The 18918-nt window shown below is 39.6% G+C and overlaps 2 protein-coding genes across 2 annotated transcripts in view; both read left to right on the top strand.

The window, feature by feature from the left end:
* The window catches only part of LOC311049235 (nuclear GTPase SLIP-GC-like), a 55282-nt gene that overhangs the window by 14152 nt on the left and 22212 nt on the right, over positions 1 to 18918 (top strand). The window lies entirely within an intron of this gene.
* LOC311049413 (NACHT, LRR and PYD domains-containing protein 1b allele 2-like) lies at positions 339 to 11811 on the top strand (the record flags this gene model as incomplete). Its single annotated transcript, XM_084062985.1, has 11 exons — positions 339 to 486; positions 691 to 807; positions 1155 to 1228; positions 2282 to 2380; positions 2699 to 2748; positions 2947 to 3155; positions 4132 to 4385; positions 4669 to 4779; positions 6196 to 6343; positions 10217 to 10261; positions 11546 to 11811. The coding sequence occupies 11 exons, from the start codon at positions 339 to 341 to the stop codon at positions 11809 to 11811; spliced, it is 1521 nt and encodes a 506-aa protein (XP_083919111.1).

Raw genomic sequence — 18918 nt, 5'->3', positions numbered from 1 at the left:
CTATAAGAAAATGCAAGCACGACTCAAAACCCAATGAATAGTCTCTTAACGTGTACGGCTCAGAATATGTTCATATAAGCACAAAGATCCCCAGCAAAATGTATTTTAAGTAAAAAACAAAATTGCATTTTGGCAGAGCCTTCCTCAACATAAACATTCACGGATTATGCTGAGGAAGGCTCTGCCGTGCCGCACCATCAAATGCTGGTGATGTTTGTGTTTGCATGACTAAATAACCTTGTGATCATAATTCATAAAAGGAACCAAGCAGAGAATCTGAAGAGCATCACGAGATTACATGTAAGAGGAGGAAGCTGGCTGGTGAAGAGGAGGGTGAGATGTTCCAACATAGCAGCAAGCTGTGCCTGGAGCAGTCTGCCCGGAACACACAAGTCTACACACAAGCAGAACCCCAACAGGAGAAACACGATCTCAGAAAACAGCCAGACGTTGTGAAAGATCGCCTGTTTTCTGAACAGATTAAAGGTGATTTGATCATTTTTGTATGAACATTAATAATAATAATAATACATCCTCAGCCCCCCTTCCCTCCTAGGGCTTTCAATAGTTTCCATATCTACAAGTGAGGACCCCTTCCTTCCCCTACCCCATCATCAAAGCAAATAGCCTCAGACAAAGACTCCCGCGTGAGAGGCTGCCAGAGTTAGTAACTTGAATTCTGTCCTGCAGTGTCATCAAGTCAGTATAAAAACCTCAGTGGAGGAGCCATCGAGATGGGCAGCCCTGCCAGCTCCCCAGTGCAACCACAACAGGACAAACCAGGAGACAGACGCCCACGGGCAGAAGGTGAGAACACAGACCATTCTCTATTGATCATTTACTCTACTTCCAATGCAACAGAGCTGGAATAGACTCAGTTGTGAAGAGCTGATTGAATGTTGGTGTAATCTTATAGGTGGTGAAACAGGCTTATTATCAACCAGCTGACTCATCATTATGTGCACAAGAGACCTCAGACTTGGTCCAAATGTATTTATGTCTGCCTCCAGCAGATTCAGTTCAGTTCCTGTGTTGGCATGCAATTTTATTTAGCAGATCCTCACCCTCCCTTATCACCACATTTAAGCCTGTTCATCCCACCTCCTCAAAATTCACACTCTTTCAACACTCTTTCTCTGGTCTTTACCCTCCAGACATGTGTCCCTTTGACAGCATCTCCCGAACGCCAGTGGAGTCAGGGCATGTGACCTTAGCAAAGCACATCCCGGTAAGTGTATAACCAATCTGGGAACCCATTCCGTGGTCTTGTCCGCTTCGAGGACGCTATTGTTTAATGAGTTTCGGCTTGTTTCTAGTGGGGAAGGAACGGCACACACGTAAATCCCGCCCACTACATTTGATTGGGTAAAGCGCGACCTGCTTCCTGATCTGATAGCACGCCCACTTGTAAGCAATGCGCACGGGTTGTCAACACGGCTACCGACAGATTCAAACGAATACCACACCTTTCGCCCGGCCGGACGTTCGCCCAAAAATTTGGAGATTTCATCCACAGATTTCGCCCAAAAAGTCGGAGATTTCATCCAGAGATTTCGCCCTTTCGCGGAGATTTCGCCCGCTACAGTTAATAATAGATAGTGAAGCTAGCTGGCCGTTTGTGTGAGAGAATGAGAGAGGGTTAGGGTTAGATAAAAGCTCTCTCTCTCTGTGTGTGTGTGTGTGTGTGTGTGTGTGTGTGTGTGTGTGTGTGTGTGTGTGTGTGTGTGTGTGTGTGTGTGTGTGTGTGTGTGTGTGTGTATAGTAGCGAGCTTTGGGAATGCACTGCGGAATTGTACCGGAAGTTGAGAGCTGGTTAAGTCCCGCCTCCGTCATGGTCCAAAACTATACTTTATCGGCTAAAAGAATAGCAGCTCAAAGTGAACATGCTGCCCCCCTCTCCCTCTCTCATTCTCTCACACAAACCGTGGGTGAAAGCTCTGGGCGAAAAGTCTGGTGGTGGGTGAAAGCTCTGGGTGAAAAGTCTGGTGGTGGGTGAAAGCTCTGGGTGAAAAGTCTGGGGGTGGGTGAAAGCTCTGGGTGAAAAGTCTGGGGGTGGGTGAAAGTTCCGCTCAAAAACACGGGCGAAAGGGATTTGGGGCGAAAGGTGTGGTTACCATTCAAACGCAGAGCAGAATCTGTTCTTGAGAGATTAGTGTATAACTTACACACTGCAGTGCAGTAATATGCAATATTCTGCGATTCCCAATCAAGTTGAGCTGAACACCTGCCTGAGTGTGGTGTTTGTTTTGGTTCACATTATAATCTATTCCGTCCACTACAGCTTGCCAACTTGGACGGCTCACTCACCGACCAATTAGGCCTTGAGGCTTGTGAACCATCTCTGGCCGATCAGCTTTTGTCGTTGTACAGGAGAGAGGAGGTGAGTATGCAGAAAAGTAAGATTTTTTTTCCAACTCTGCATTACTCTGGTGCACAATACTTACATCATCAACATTAGTCAATTGTACTCAACCACCATTATCCAATGGGCACAGTCATTTAAAAAAAGTTCCATTTGAGTGGTCCTGCAAAGTGAGATGGTGAGCGTGCATGTCTTTATAGACTATAGTATCTTCTTATGAAGTCAAACGGGGACAGTTTGAGTAACACTAGCTCATCTAAAGGATAATCACATGCACAGGCTAAGCATCAGGAAAAATACTGATTGCTTGTTTCCTCACTGCTTTCTGTCTTTCAGACCCGTTTTTCCCCGAGTACGCACACAGAACAGACAACTATAGAATACAGGTAACATACTGGAAGCCACTGGTACCAATATAGAATCTATGTCCTTGAGCCCAGCAGCTGTGATCACTCACCAGAGTCTTCCTTTTCCATTAACATGTTTCTATTGAACCAACCACTGTGATTGTAGCTGTAACTTGATGCAACATGTGGCTAATGAAGTCAACAGATTGTATCAATAAAAATAGTTTTGTGTCACAGCTTCAAGTTCCCCTGGGCAGGGCTGTTCCATTGCAGTCTGACAAGGTTGAAGTTTAAAACAACAGGGGAAGGAGAAGTCCTCTACAGGACTGTTCAGTGGGCTGAAAGATGGCTGACTGGAAGGACTCCTGCAGGGCCGCTGTTTAGCATTGAGTGTCCTCAGGAGTCTATCTGCCAGGTACACCTGCCACACTGTGAAATTACACCCGGTGAGGCACTGTTCTCATTATCCAATTGCTTTCAAGATTGTTGTTCAAAGCGACACAGTATAACAGACAATAATATGTTGAAATCCAATATGGGATGTATTTTATGGTTTAGGCATGTTGTTGAAGGGAGAATCATGAGGTTTTGTTTAGTGTAAAATGGAATCTATACTGTTTAAAGGGGAACATTGCCAATATCTAATATTCACCTGATCCTTAGTGAGGGGGAAGACATGTGAAAACCAGACAGAACACTTATCAATGTGCTTTACGAGTTATCCAATTTAGTAGACCTTGTATTGTACTTCCATGTACTGTTTCTCATGTATTACTAAATAAAGTACATCAATCAATCAATCAATCAATCAATCAATCAATCAATCAATCAATCAATCAATCAATCAATCAATACCTTCTACTTGCCAAGTATGCAAATTGTAGCCAGCATTCCAGAATTGCGGGTACATTTCATGTTTCCAAGATAAACAAATTTTTATTAAAAAAAATGTAATTCAGATGTATATGTTAGAATTAAATAATAGTTACCACAGAGGGATCAAAGTTTCACAAAGTCCAACACACTTCAGCCAAGTTGTGGGTAGGAGGCTCGTAGCTCAATATTGGGACAAAATGAAGTGAAGCACTATGAGCTTGTATATCTTCTATTTTTGAATAGCCAACCAATGTTCTATGTATATAGCTAAAATCTAAAATGACACTAAAATGATGCTTCCCCGATTTTAATGGGCTAAGATCAGCAAATACTTAAATTGTTCAACTATGCGGGGGGGAAATTATTTCCATTTTTGGTTTCCTTTCTATGCTCGAAATACCCGCAATTCTGGAATTTCTAAGTAAAACTCAATAGGCCAGCACTCGGCTCACATCGAGGAGTGTTGTTTCTGGTTTTCACTTCCACCTCCTAATAGAAAAATAGGTTTCATGTTAAATATCTGCAAAATGTAAAAAACTTTCACAGGTGATGACCTTTCTGTGGCCCACATCACAGATGAGGGGGTGAATTTCTTAAAACCGGTGGAAGTGACCAAGACTCACGTGGTTGTAAATGTGACCCACCTGTCTCTCTTTGGGCTGTTGAGGATTTTCAACTTTTTTAAACCTGACCCTACCCCCGAACCATCCTTTGGTCAAGTTCTGCTGTTCCTTCGACCACCAAGTGACAGACTTGAGATGAAAGTATTTCTGCTGCCGGGCAATGTGACTATTGAAGAGGTAAAATATGTATCTGTTACAGTACGTATTATCACAGAGAATTTGAATCTCTGTAGATTTATTGTAATTCAACATTGAATTGTCTCAGATTTTGAATTGACAACCAGAGGCTAGTCTGTAGATATGGTCACATGTGACCAATTTAAGACCAAAGTTTGTAGTAAGCTATACTAAGGACAAAGGAGCAATATTTAAAAATACCCTAGTATTGACGGTAACAGGCTGGTGAAGTAGCCTGTAGCCTGAAATTTTTACTGGTCAAGTTGTGTTTGTGTCATTGTAGGTGAAAGTACAACATAAAGAGGATACATACATCGCCACTACCTCAGACTGTGTGCTCACTCCAAAGCAAGTGTACAGTCTGCACAGTAGTCCACATGAAGTACATCCACAGGTAGGCCTATTACACGCTAAAGCTATGTTCACACTAACCACCTTTTATGAAGAAAATATAGCTATGAAACTTACCGAATATTGAAAGCAAAGTTTTAAACTAGTACTGTAGGTGTATTTATGGAAGTAATCAAGACTCAGCAATTGGATGGCACATTTATCACCTAAAATGTATTGATATTTTAGACCAACTTCCAGAGACGAGCACCAAGGTCTCTGTTTCTCCTCCCCCTTTTGATATCGCTGCTGCCAGGCTATGACTGCTTGTTTTGTGTCACCTGGACAGCTGGACCACAACTCGCTTAATAATTGTGATCTTTTAATCAAGAAAATACAACTCCGCGGTGAAAATATCAAATATAATATAATTATGTTAGGAAATAATAGGTTTAATATACTATTTTTGTTAAGCAGAAGAAGAGGTATCAGGGAGGGATGCTGGTGGTATTGTTGAGTGTGTGTGGGTGCCTCCGACCGTGGCTGAACTACAGACTGGCAGTCAAATGAAGTTGGGAGATCAATCGATTGGAAGGTGTGGGGAAAAGAGTTGCTAAATGCGCCTGTGATCGACCAACAGCTACTATGTTGCTAAAAACATTTTCAACAACAAACACGTGAACATGTACATGCTTAAATCATTTGAGAAATGATGAAGACTACTGCACTGCAGGGTGCTTAGGGCATAGGCACAAGGTTATCTGTTTTTATCAATTTAAAAATGGAAGCCATGTCATTTCTGTTCGAGTAGCCTACTGTAGGATACAGGATACAGGATACAGGATAGCGTTTCATCATAATTTTCAGCTGGTGTTTGAATAAGACGAGCCACACTCGCGTGTGCACAGTCCCATGCTTTATGTCTGCATTTTTAGCTGTAGTAATATGTATATACCATGGATATACGTTGTATTCGGACACAATAAATGTACCACATTTTAGAAAGGGTCCCTATATCAGCCAACCAGAGAGCTCTATCTCCTCTCCGCCAGCCCGCTGCTACCAGACGGTCGAAAGCCGACCCTATACGACCGAGCTTGCTCAGTCGGCTTTCGACTCTTCCCCACAACTTCCGACCTGACGCGACAGTGCACCCACCGCCCATTCAACAGCAGATGTTCGGCAACAGGCGCTTTCCAACACTTACCGCCGCCGATGTTGGTGCGGGGGAGAGCTACCTTTGGCTTGCAAGCATCAGTTTGTCATATAGAAAGATTGAGAAAACAACCTGAATATATCATTACAACCTGAGTTTGTTACTACTACCACCTCCACTGAACAACAGCAACTACTACTACTACTACTACTACTACTACTACTACTACTACCATCCCTACTTACTGTACAACTACTACCACTGCTAGCACTACTACGGCAATACAATGCAATAGTAAAACAGTTACTGTATATGTGTCTTCAGGAATCGTCGCCATATCATCTGAAGTATGGACCAAATTACCATCAAACATTTGAGGTGTTCATGGATCTCAATACAGCAGACCTCTCATTGGAGGTGAGGGGACCTGAGGACAAAACAGTGTGGAAGCAACAAAAGCTGAGAGTTAAAGGTACAGTTATTAATGTGCTCGAGACTTGACCCGAATTGAATTGCCATATGATCTTTATCGACAAAATGCATTGGTACTGTAGCAAAAATAATTATTAAAACAATAAAATCAATAATAAATGCATTCATTTCCAATGTACAACACAAGAATAACAAAACCAACATGGGTATATGCATGGAACCTGCTACAACTCAACTATTTAATGGTTCAATTTGGGTCCAGTTGCTATTCATTTATTCATTTATGGAGGACTTGAAATGAACAAAGGAGCGAATTGACAAGCTGGAACTCTGTACTATGTCACTTTTACTAACTCTATAGCATGTTATATAGTTATTAAAGCGTGTTATTACAGAAACAAACACGTTTTTGTCAGGGTATGAGTACAGAGTAGGCAGGCAAGGATCAATTAAAAAAGGTTCAAAGACAAACTAAAATATAGCTGCAAGCAGCGATAATACGGGGCCAGTGAATGGAGAGAGAGAGAGAGAGAGAGAGAGAGAGAGAGAGAGAGAGAGAGAGAGAGAGAGAGAGAGAGAGAGAGAGAGAGAGAGAGAGAGAGAGAGAGAGAGAGAGAGAGAGAGAGAGAGAGAGAGAGAGAGAGAGAGAGAGAGAGAGAGAGAGAGAGAGATGGAAACAGAATGGTTTGATTGGACATCTCAACCTATTGCCATTAACAGGATTCGAACTCTCAACCTTCAGACTAATAGGCTGCAACACTACCTATAGTGCTATAGCTTTGTCCAGGCTGATATTGTCTGTTGAAGATCATAAACTCTTGCCTTCTTTCATGAACCAAGCGGCCTGTTTCACTAACACTAAGATCACTCGTTCACAAACCATATGCCAATGAAGAAATTGTACATCTCCTCAGAACCAAAACTAGTGAAAGTAGCCGATCAAGCTCACAAACCATGAAAAGTTGTGAGATTGTAGATCAGCTATTTTCAGAATGAAGTATGTCATACATTGAAAAAACGTACTCTCAAATAAGCATTTCAGGTTATCTTTACCATTTGCACATGTATTCATTGATACAGTCATGTTGTTTACAATTCAACTTAAATTGAGTCTGCATCAAGTGAGGCTTGAACTGGCGACCTTGCGATTGTGAGGCATTCATTTAAGGGAGACACCATTGGACCAACAGACAAGTAACTGTGAAAAAGGAGATCAGACAGATGATACAGTTTCACGCAAATAGCTGAAAAATCCTGGGTTTAAGTGTTTTTCAAACTGCTCAAAATTGCGGACAATCTAAGGGCGGAGCTTACTGGTCAAAGCGATAGATGTGTTCCTCATGAGTCAAGGCACAAGTGTAAGCAAGTTTCACGACTTTCGGCCAAACGAGGCATGACTTTTGCCTGTTTAAAGTTTGCATTTTCAAAAAATTACTATAGCGCCCCCCATTGGCCAATTGGAGTGAGATTGGTTTCAGTGATATTTGGAATGACTCTCTACATCACTGCAACGTTTCAAAGAAATGTGAGTCTTGCATGTATGTGTTAGGGGCAGATGAATAATTTTCATAAAACTGCAATAGTTAAAATCTATTTCCTCCTGGGATTTTTGAGTAATCTGCACGAAACATTTTACACATGAACTTAGGACCTTTGCCGACAAAACAAAAGCGGCGGATTTTCCATAAGTGAAAAAATGCAGAAGTTAGGAGCCAATGACTGTTCTTCATATAATTCAAAATGGTGGGCGATCTAAAGGTCAGAGGTCAAAAGTCAGACCACAAAAGTTGTCAGGCATGAAGAGACGCATGTGTGTATCGAAGTTTCATGGTTGTAGCTCAAACAGGGCATGAGTTGTACCTGTTCAAAGTTGGCACTTTCAATTGAGTGCTATAGCGCCACCCTTTGACGAATGAGTGTGAGAATTATTTCTTGGTAGTTTTTCATGAGCATCTACCATATGGCCGAGTTTCGTAAAAAGCGTAAGCACGGTTAAGCCAGAACTGGCAAAAACAAGTATTTTTCAAACTGCTCAAAATTGCGGAAAATCTAAGGGCGGAGCTTAATGGTCAAATCTATACGTGTGTTCCTCATGAGTCAAGGCACATGTGTAAGCAAGTTTCACGACTTTCGGCCAAACGAGGCATGACTTATGCCTGTTTAAAGTCTGTATTTTCAAAAAATTGCTATAGCGCCCCCCTTTGGCCAATTGGAGTAAGATTGGTTTCAGTGATATTTGGAATGACCCTGTACATTTCTGCAAAGTTTCAAAGAAATGTGAGTCTGCATGTATGTTTTAGGCGCAGATGAATAATTTTCATAAAACTGCAATAGTTAAAATCTATGGAATCCTGGGATTTTGGCGCAATCTGCACGAAACGTTTAACACTTGAACTTTGGACCTCTGCCGACAAAAAATAGGGAGCAGATTTTCCATAAGTGAAAAAATGCAGAAGTTAGGAGCCAATGACTGTTTTTCATATAATTCAAAATGGTGGGAGATCTAAAGGTCAGAGGTCAAAAGTCAGAGGGTGAAAGTTGTTCAGCATTAGGAGACGCATATGTGTATCCAAGTTTCATGGCTCTAGGTCAAACAGGGCATGAGTTGTACCTGGTCAAAGTTGGCATTTTCAATTGAATGCTATAGCGCCACCTTTGGACGAAAGATTGTGAGAATTATTTTTTGATCGTTTTTCATGACCATCTACCATATGGCTGAGTTTCGTAAAAAGCGACAGCGCGGTTCAGCCAGAACTGCGAAAAGTGGCAGAAGTGACAGAATACTGCCAATAACAAAACAGGTCCAGAGCTGAGCTCTGGCCCCGTAATAATTCCCACTCACCAGGGGAGGCAAAACAGGTTTTTACAGAACACACTACTCACACCTACACTGAAACAACAAATATATCTTATAAAAGAAGGTAAGGTCATCTATGTCATTTTCTCTATCCATTCCAGCTGGCAGATTTGATGCACTGGGTAGGGTTGCCAACTCCCAACTTTCGGCAAAATTGTTTTGGTGGGGCAAACCCCCCAAAATGCATAGAAAACTAATCATTTAGACACAGTTATACCTATACCACACAATACAAACAAAACAGGTCTTACACCTACCTGCATTACACTTACTGTAACATGGCTGTAACAAGTCCTATTCATACCATAATCAAAGAAATGCAATTCTTCAACCATACACCAGACATGTGTATGCAGGGGTGCACATAACTTTTTAGGTCTGTGCACCCCTGTGTGTATTTATGTTTTGCAGTTTGAAACTGGCAGCTGTTTGCAGCTGTTTCCTAAATGTGAAAAAATAAATAATGAAAGTGTGCTTTGGAAAATGGTATGAAATCATTTAAAACATGATTTTAACTCTGCACAATTTACTTTTCAACTTGTTGTTCATGCCATAATGACATCCACAGCCACAGGTTGTATAGCAATTGTTGAAATTAGGCCTTAAATGTCAAATGTTCAAGCATGTTCAAATCATGTATAGCCTACTTTACCATATTCCAGACCATTTCCCAAAGCATGCAGGCTTCTCATGTGCCTACTCTTCTGATTACCCAGTAGTTTAACTAGTCATATTTGCATACTACTAGCCTAAGTAACAACACTGTGACTGTGTCAGTGCTCCCTGGCTTATATGCTGCTTCTCACATTTCTTGTGGATTTCACCGGATGCATGTTGTTTACATCTGTCATTTTGGGGATTGACAAAAAGTTGAAAGGTACATTTTGGTTTGATAAAGATGTACCATGCATGTTAACATTATGTACACTTCACATTATTTCCAACCCCTTTCCACTGCATAGGTTTCTAATCTACTTTACAAATTCATGTGCTACTCTCACGTAGGAAGAAGCCATACCCCCAAAGGGGGCTTTTCACTTCTGTCATCTACCACAGGACCATCTGTACCAAAGAGAACAAACAGCAGCCTTTCTGTTCCAGGTACAGTACAGACCCGTTCTCTGCACAGTTACTTCACAATCCTTTTAGATATTACTTTTATATCCTTTTACCAAAAAATAATGGTTTGTGTGTGTGTGTGTGTGTGTGTGTGTGTGTGTGTGTGTGTGTGTGTGTGTGTGTGTGTCTGTGTCTGTGTCTGTGTGTGTGTGTGTGTGTGTGTGTGTGTGTGTGTGTGTGTGTGTGTGTGTGTGTGTGTGTGTGTGTGTGTGTGTCTGTGTCTGTGTGTGTGTGTGTGTGTGTGTGTGTGTGTGTGTCTGTGTCTGTGTGTGTGTATATATACGGTCTCAAGGCACCCAGATGAAAAACACAAAAGTTATGATTCAGGAAAAATGTAAATCAGACAGATTTGACCGGAACACTGCAGGAGGGAAATGTATTAGTTTGTAATGATAATAATTAAAAGATTTTTACAGGATTATTTACTTTACTGAACCTCTTCCCCGCCACCAGCAGGCTGATTTTTGCAAAACAAATGTATTTTATATTACTCCTACAAATGTTGTCGTAACATCACACAAATCGGTAGACAGTATCTCTATAGTCATGATTTTTCATATTCCATCCCAAGATTGGCTTCCAAAGTTGCCTCCCTACATTTTTTAAATCAGCTTCATGGTGGCGCTATAACCGGTAGATTCACGTTTTGGCCTATAACTCTTGAAGTGAAGGTCATACAATCAACATCTTTTTTTCCCTGTGGCATTTCATCCTTGTCCTAGTGGGAATGTGGGAAATTTCACGGCAATCGGATACTGTTCATGATTTGAGGCATTTTGTACAAAACAGGCCACTCATGCAAACTTTGGAAGCCAATCTTAGCCAATCAGGATGGAATATGATGGAATACAGACACATCTGTCTTGATCACATGACTATAGAGATACTGTGTACTAATTTGTGTGATGTTTGGATGAAATGTGTAGAAGTAGTATGAAAAAATATTGCAAAATCGCCCTCCTGGTGGCGCTATAACAGACGGATGTGAACAATTTGGGGCAGTGGTTCTGCCCCGACCTCCATGCCTTCGGCCTTGCGGAGAAAAAAATAGAGGGCTTATTGTGTTTTTTACCAATTACCTGAATGCCCCCGCCCCAAGTAAAAAATTGCTATAACGATAGAAAGCTATAAATTATTTATTTTTTAACACTAATCTTTTTATTAGTATCATTATAAACTAATACAATAACCCTTTCTGTAAAAAAAAACTAAGTTGTCCTTTAAGACATTTGTTACAGAGTATGTTATCCTTTGATTTTCATTAAGACATAAAGACATTCCTTACGAAGAATTGGGGGAGTTTAGTCAGTAAAGTCAAGAACGTGGAGTCCATCGTAGATGATCTGCGAAGTGAGGGATTCCCTGAAGAAATGGCCAACAACGTCCAAGCTGAGAACACAGACCAGGCACGCATGAGGATCCTGGGCAGTGTGACTACCACTGCCTTAGCAGAGGCCCTGTTCAACGCCCTTCTCCAGCACGAGCCCACACTCATGATGGAGTTACTGGGAGAAAAACACCCCAGGAATTAGATAGATATTGACCTCTATAGATACTGCCAGAGTGACACCACAGTAAGAAGCACAGGACAGATAACCGTGTTAGTCCAAAACTGTTACTTTTCAGGAAATGGAAAAATACCAACCTGTGTTGAATGAATCCAATGTAAGGTAGTTATTATTTAGTTGATCACAAGCTCTTGTTGGAACTTTTCATTGGTTAAATATTGTTTAAACTCACACACATTTAACCACTTTACCTTAACAAAAAAAATGCTGTTTTTGCTAGTTTTCTGCGACCGTGTAGGACATACATTTAGGGAAAAAAATTTAGTTGAAATGTGGAGAAACAAGGTTTCTGCTCGACTGCAACGATATGGGATACATCTAAGCTTCGAGAGACAGGAAGTGGGAATAAGATTTGCATGATGTGTGATCTGTTAACAGGTATGAATATGAATGTCCAAGCATCAATGAACAGACTATCACTAGTAGGCTACTACAGATAAATAGGTTCAGTTAATCTACAGTGGATAAATGAGGAATATACGATATATTGATCAAATCTACAGAGAATTATACAATTATTAAATAAAATAAAAATCAAGGAATATAAATTCAACAATGAGCTGGGCATTATTGGAACATAATACCGAGAGGCTGACACAGGCTCTTCTTATGGAGTCAGAACAGTCTCATAATGAGTGAATGCACAAGTCCTAATGAGTGAATGCACAAGTCTTGGTTTGTATTCACACACTCTTGGTTTGTATTCACACACTAGATTTTTGAATGAACAAGTTCTGGTTTGCATGTGTTTTTTTGGTTCAGCACTACAAATGCGATGCTTTGCGTTCGTATTTCAAGTCCACAGGTTCGTGTTTCAAGTCCACAGCTTTAAATCCACAGTCTGTGTATTAAAGTCACGTTTGTGTTTTGTGTTTGAAAAACACAGTTTAAAATTCACAGTTTGTATTTTGTGTTTCTAATCCACAGCTCTAAATCCACAGTTTGTATATTAAAGTCACATTTATATTTTGTGTTTGAATTCCACAGTTTAAAATTCACAGTTTGTATTTTAAAGTCACATTCCAGATGCTCTGCTCCACAAATATAATTCTCCATTTATCTCCAAAACACTCAATTTACAAATGCACATTGAATTAACTACAACACAAATCGGTTGGTGTGCATTTGCACACTGCTTCTCTGTGGTGGATCTCCTCTGTGCACGCACGAATCTTTTTGAGACTGACCTGACGGTGGGCGTAGACGAACGGCATCATTGGCTGATAAATCTGATTGACAGGGTCATCAGCCAATCAGATGGGTTCACTTTCAGCCAATCTAACGTCTCCTTCCCTTTCAACCCGGAAGTACATGCTCTCTCTCTGTGTTGCCATGTCTGCTTATTATAAGCGACTTTGTGCTTGTTTTTCTATGGTGTCTTTCTATGAAGACACATTGTGAGCTTGTAGATTTCAAGTTGGATGCAGCTCAAAGTGAACATTCCTCAGGTATCTAGTTTGTTGCCATACAACCTTCCTAGCCCGTGTTATTAAAGAAAAACGGGCTACAATGTTTTGGCCATTATCTCTGGTCCAATCTGCCCAGTTCAAAGCTTGTTGGGTGCGTGACTTTGAGGACATTAAGCACACAATGTTACATTTTCGGATTTTTTGTATTTCTTATAATTTTAAGCTATATTTCAGTATGGTTTATGATATTGTGTTTGTCATATAGCCATATTTGTAATGTTTGTCCTGTTTTCCCTTCTTGGATTAAATATTCTAAAATCATCAGTTTGAGAGACCATCCTTAATCAGCCGGGGTTGCTTACAGGACAGGTACAGCGGCAACACTATATAGAAAGTTATGATCAACCCATGGTCACTCTTTGTATGTATTCTACATGGTTTCAGTGCAGGTACGTTTGTTTTCATCCCCTTTTTTCATTTAACTTTGTCATGACTTTTCAGACAGAGCTAAAGTTACCTTAATACTATTCAATGCATTGCACAGCAACACAACAATGCTAAGCCTTCAGTCTTCAGAGCAGCTAATCATAATGGACATGAACTGACCTAATATTTAACTAATATAAATCATTGTTCATGGCTATTTAGCCTAATTGTTGGTCCATATTTGAGGTCTTTAAAGGATACATGACAAAGCATTATTAACCAAAAGGTGATTTAGTAGGTGGTGGTAATATATAATAAATATATGGTAATATATTTGGTTACATATATCTAACAATATTAAAAATATGTAATATTACATTAATTATTATTATTATTATAATACATATAATAATTATTACAATACATATTATATTATATTATTATAAACACAATTATTACCATAATATATGGTAATATATTAATATGGTAATATAATAAATCATTTAAACATTTTTTTAAAGTTAAAAAATGAAAACAAGTATTTTTTTTAAGTGTGTTCTAATTATTATTCTTAATTATTCTATTATAGCTAGATAACATCATTATCCATTGCCTTCATTATAGGAAATTTAAAGAGTGAATTTTAACATTTTTATAATAGAAAACGAGATACATTGAAAGATGAAACCCTAGCCCTAACCCAACATAATATTAAAAGGTGTTTACATGGATATGAATGCATTACAAGTCAGCTATGAGGTGGGAGGAAAAAAATAATGAAAATACTTATTTTTGAGTATTTTGGGCTGATTTAAATCACAGGTCAAATTTGACCCGCTAACACCACAAGTGGATGCCGTTTTCTAACACAATGCAAGGGTTAAGGGCCTCATAAATTATAATTTGAGGTCCATATCATAATGACACACAGACTGTATTCTGCAGCTCCTTGTAGGCTTCTAGGCTTCTTTATAATAGAAAAAAACAAAAAGAAGCATTGGCTGGCAAACTTTTCATCTTTTGTCTCACCCCATTCCCTGCATTCTGAACCCCTGTACATTCCTGTGTAAAAGAGGCTATCTCCAGGATCTAGGATACTATTGTCAGAGCATACATTTGACAAATGCCATTACTTCACACTCTTTTGCTGTATATTGAAAATAACCCTGAAGTTAGATATGTTTGTGTTGTTGCCTCCAAAGAAATGCATTCATTCAATAGTATGAAATGGTTATCAACTCTTTATGCTATAAAGAGTTGATAATCGCCTCACAGCTAGAAGGTCCTGGGTTCGATTCCCGCCGGGGACGCTGTGGGCGCTGGGGGCGTGTCTTCTCCTCCGCGTCATCAGCGCCCATACCCTTGGTGGGGTTGGCGAAAGGGCCTACTCTGTGTGGAGTTTGCATGTTCTCCCCGTGTCTCCTAGGGTAGTTAATACCCTCACAAAAACATGTAGTACTCCTGGTCACTATACTGCCTCCTGGTCAGCCAGGGCGCCTGATGGAGGGGAAGGGAACTGGTTGGAATAATGTGTTCCTTCCACGCGCTACGTCCAACCAGGGAAACTCCCCCCTGTCAGGTGAAAAGAAGGTCAGTTGGCTCTCATGCATTGAAGGATGAGCATGAGCTCGGCCCTGGCCTCCCTAGGTTGGTGGGGGGAGTGTAGTGCCCAGGATCACTTAGCAAATTGGCACCGGGTGAAAAAAAAAGGGTTACAAAAATCGAGGGATAAAAATTATAAAAAAGAGTTGATAATTAATAAAGGACATTAAAGTTAATGTCCTTTATGATTAAAATATGATTAGCTGCTCTGAAGACTGGCTTAGCATTGCTGTGTTACTGTGCTGTGCATTGATTAGCATTAAGGTAACTTTAAGTCATGACAAAGTTAAATGAAAAAAGGGATTTAAAACAAACGTACCTGTACTGAAACCATGTAGAATACATAAAGATGTGACCATGGGTTGATCATACATTACATTACATTACAGTCATTTAGCAGACGCTTTTATCCAAAGCGACTTACAATAAGTGTATTCAACATAGGTAGGGAACGAAAACTACTAATCACCAGAAGTTTTAAGTACATTTCCTGCAAAAACAAGCAACCAAGAGTATACCTAGCGCTAAGGTAAAAGTGCAATATATCAGCTACCTACTTTCTTAAACAGATGAGACAAAAATGGCAAAATCAAATGAGCACGAGCTAAAACAAATAAGTGTATCGACTAAACAAGATCCAATAAAACAATACAAAAATAAAACAAGAGTTCGTACAACTAGTTAACAACAAGTAGGCCAGGCAAAGAGGAAGGATAGTGTTTCCTGAAGAGGTGGGTTTTCAGCCTGCGGCGAAAGATGGGCAGTGACTCTGCTGTCCTGACATCATAATTTTCTATATTTTTTTTCAATAAGTGTTGCCGCTGTACCTGTCCTGTAAGAAACCCTGGCTGATTAAGGATGGTCTCTCAAACTGATGATTTTAGAATATTTAATCCAAGAACCATCGTAAGAACTATAGGTGGGAAATCAGAAAAAAAGGACAAACATTACAAATGTAACTGCCCCTCAGCTTGGTAAGTATGATAATGATGAGACAGTGGAGTTTCAAACAGATGCTGGTTTATTCCTGAAACACCGTGAAAACTATAGGAAAATAAGACTGCATGATATGTCAAGTCTACAGTATCAGAAAATACAATAAAGTAATTCAACAAACAGTTGACCAAAAATAAGCTTGAACATGACAATAAACAAATAACGTACTTCTTAATGGTACAAAAAAGCCATCTTGGGACACTAAACAACATTAGACATGAAATTAACCCTTGTAAACAAAGGCTATGCCTTAGGAAGACATAATACGTCTGTTGCATTCATCATGAGTTACATTAGAGCAGTAAAAAAAACGGTCTTTTTAACTGAAAGTATAAACTATAGCTTACAAACCTAATTCCGGGGGTGTTAAAACATGAATTAAAACGTATACACTATTTATCTCCCCTGTGGATGTACATTTTTCAGAACTCTCGCGAGATTCCCACAATGTGACTATGTATTGACTGAATGTACAGAAAAAATGGGGAAACACTGCCACCCAGTGGACCTTTTTGTAAACCACACCTACACAACTCAAAACGTAGCAATAAAACACAACAATAAAACAACTATCAATCAATAAAGATGAACAACTATAACTGTATAGCCAGTATCAAAAACCCTTTGGTTGGTGGTCATTTACAACAAATATGACAACAAACACAATTTATCATAAACCATACTGAAATATAGCCTAAAGCTATAAAAAAAATACAAAACCCTGAAAAATCCGAAAATGTAACATTGTGTGCTTAATGTCCTCAAAGTCACGCACCCAACACGCTTTGAACTGAGCAGAGTGGACCTTCTGTTCCAGAGATAATGGCCAAAACAGTTTTGGCCATTGTCGTTTTGTCGTTTTTCTTTAATAACATAAGCACAAAGAGAAAAACAAGCACAAAGTCGCTTATAATAAGCAGACATGGCAACACAGAGAGAGAGCATGTACTTCCGGGTTGAAAGGGAAGGAGACGTTAGATTGGCTGAAAGTGAGCCCATCTGATTGGCTGATGACCCTGTCAATCAGATTCATCAGCCAATGATTACGTTCGTCTACGCCCCCAGTCTCAATAAGCGTCAGGTCAGTCTCAAAAAGATTTGTGCGTGCACAGAGGAGATCCACCACAGAGAAGCAGTGTGTAAATGCACACCAATCGATTTGTGTTGTAGTTAATTCAATGTGCATTGGTAAATTGAGTGTTTTGGAGATAAATAGAGAATTATATTTGTGAAGCAGAGAATCTGGAATGTGACTTTAAAATACAAACTGTGAATTTTAAACTGTGGATTTCAAACACAAAATATAAATGTGACTTTAATACACAAACTGTGGATTTAAAGCTGTGGATTTGAAACACAAAATACAAACTGTGAATTTTAAACTGTGGATTTCAAACACAAAACACAAACGTGACCTTAATACACAGACTGTGGATTTAAAGCTGTGGACTTGAAACACGAACACGAACTTGAAACACGAACGCACGAAACACGAAAGCTGTGGACTTGAAACACGAACGTGGACTTGAAACACAAACACGAAACACATGCAAACCAGAACTTGTTCATTCAAAAATCAAATGTGTGAATACAAACCAAGACTTGTGCATTTACTCATTATGAGACTGTTCTGACTCCATATCTTCTTCACATACCACCTACAGTATAACCATCATATGAAAGGTTTGCTATAGTATTTACTTGTATATTTTTGGGCGGTGTAGCCGCCCCTATAAGTGGGGTTGGGACATCTCATTAGTACACCCATCGCTGTACTGTGATTGGCTCATACATTAGTACACCCCTACATTAGTACACCCCTAGCTGTACTGTGATTGGCTGACTCTATTGGCTGACTCTATTCAGTACTGTGATTGGCTAGCTAGACACATGATGAAATTAATAACCTATAAATAGGACTATGCACTTTTAAAAAAACACTTTTTTTAAAGTGAGCTTCCATCACTGTGATGACCACTGTGATGACCACACCGCCCACTTCACACTGGGTGTGATTGTTTGTAATGTGCAGAACATTTACATTTTACCTATTGTATTAACCTATCTAGTGCGTTTCACTATTCAGGCTGTAGTTGTGGGAACATGTTTTGTAAGGCTGTAAACTATCCCCTGGTTAAGATGTCACATTTGGATTTTGTAATGAAATGATTTGGTCCACACCGTTCAATGTACAAAACAACCATCCTTGACTTTTACCTTTTATAATTTCATGTTTTAGTTTAGAAATAGTACACCATATTTGATATGCACCCATATTGTCTTGATTTGTTGTTTTATCATTAAATATAATTCCCAGAAAATCACATCCGTTGTTGTTTTTCAAGTCCATATAGAAAGTTAAAATCATAGGTTCAAGACCGAGGTCTCTCTTTGGGAGGGAGTTCTCTTAGATTTTGTATCATTTTGACCAATCTGCACAAAACTTTGTACACACTTTCTACACCAACATCTAAAATCTATTGGCCAAAGTGTGACGCTAAATACAAACGTTGAACAGGCATATCTCATGCCTGTGTGTGTGACAATGTGTCAGGTGAGGACCCATAAAGCAGATCAAGTCCAGTAATAGTTTAATGAACATGTGACAACAACTATGCTCTGGCAGTGAGTGAACAGA

Source organism: Gymnoscopelus microlampas (assembly GCF_963454915.1).
Source record: "Gymnoscopelus microlampas genome assembly, chromosome: 7".
NCBI lineage: Eukaryota > Metazoa > Chordata > Actinopteri > Myctophiformes > Myctophidae > Gymnoscopelus > Gymnoscopelus microlampas.
Note: the sequence above shows the minus strand (reverse complement) of the source record. Positions and strands in the feature narration are given on the sequence as shown.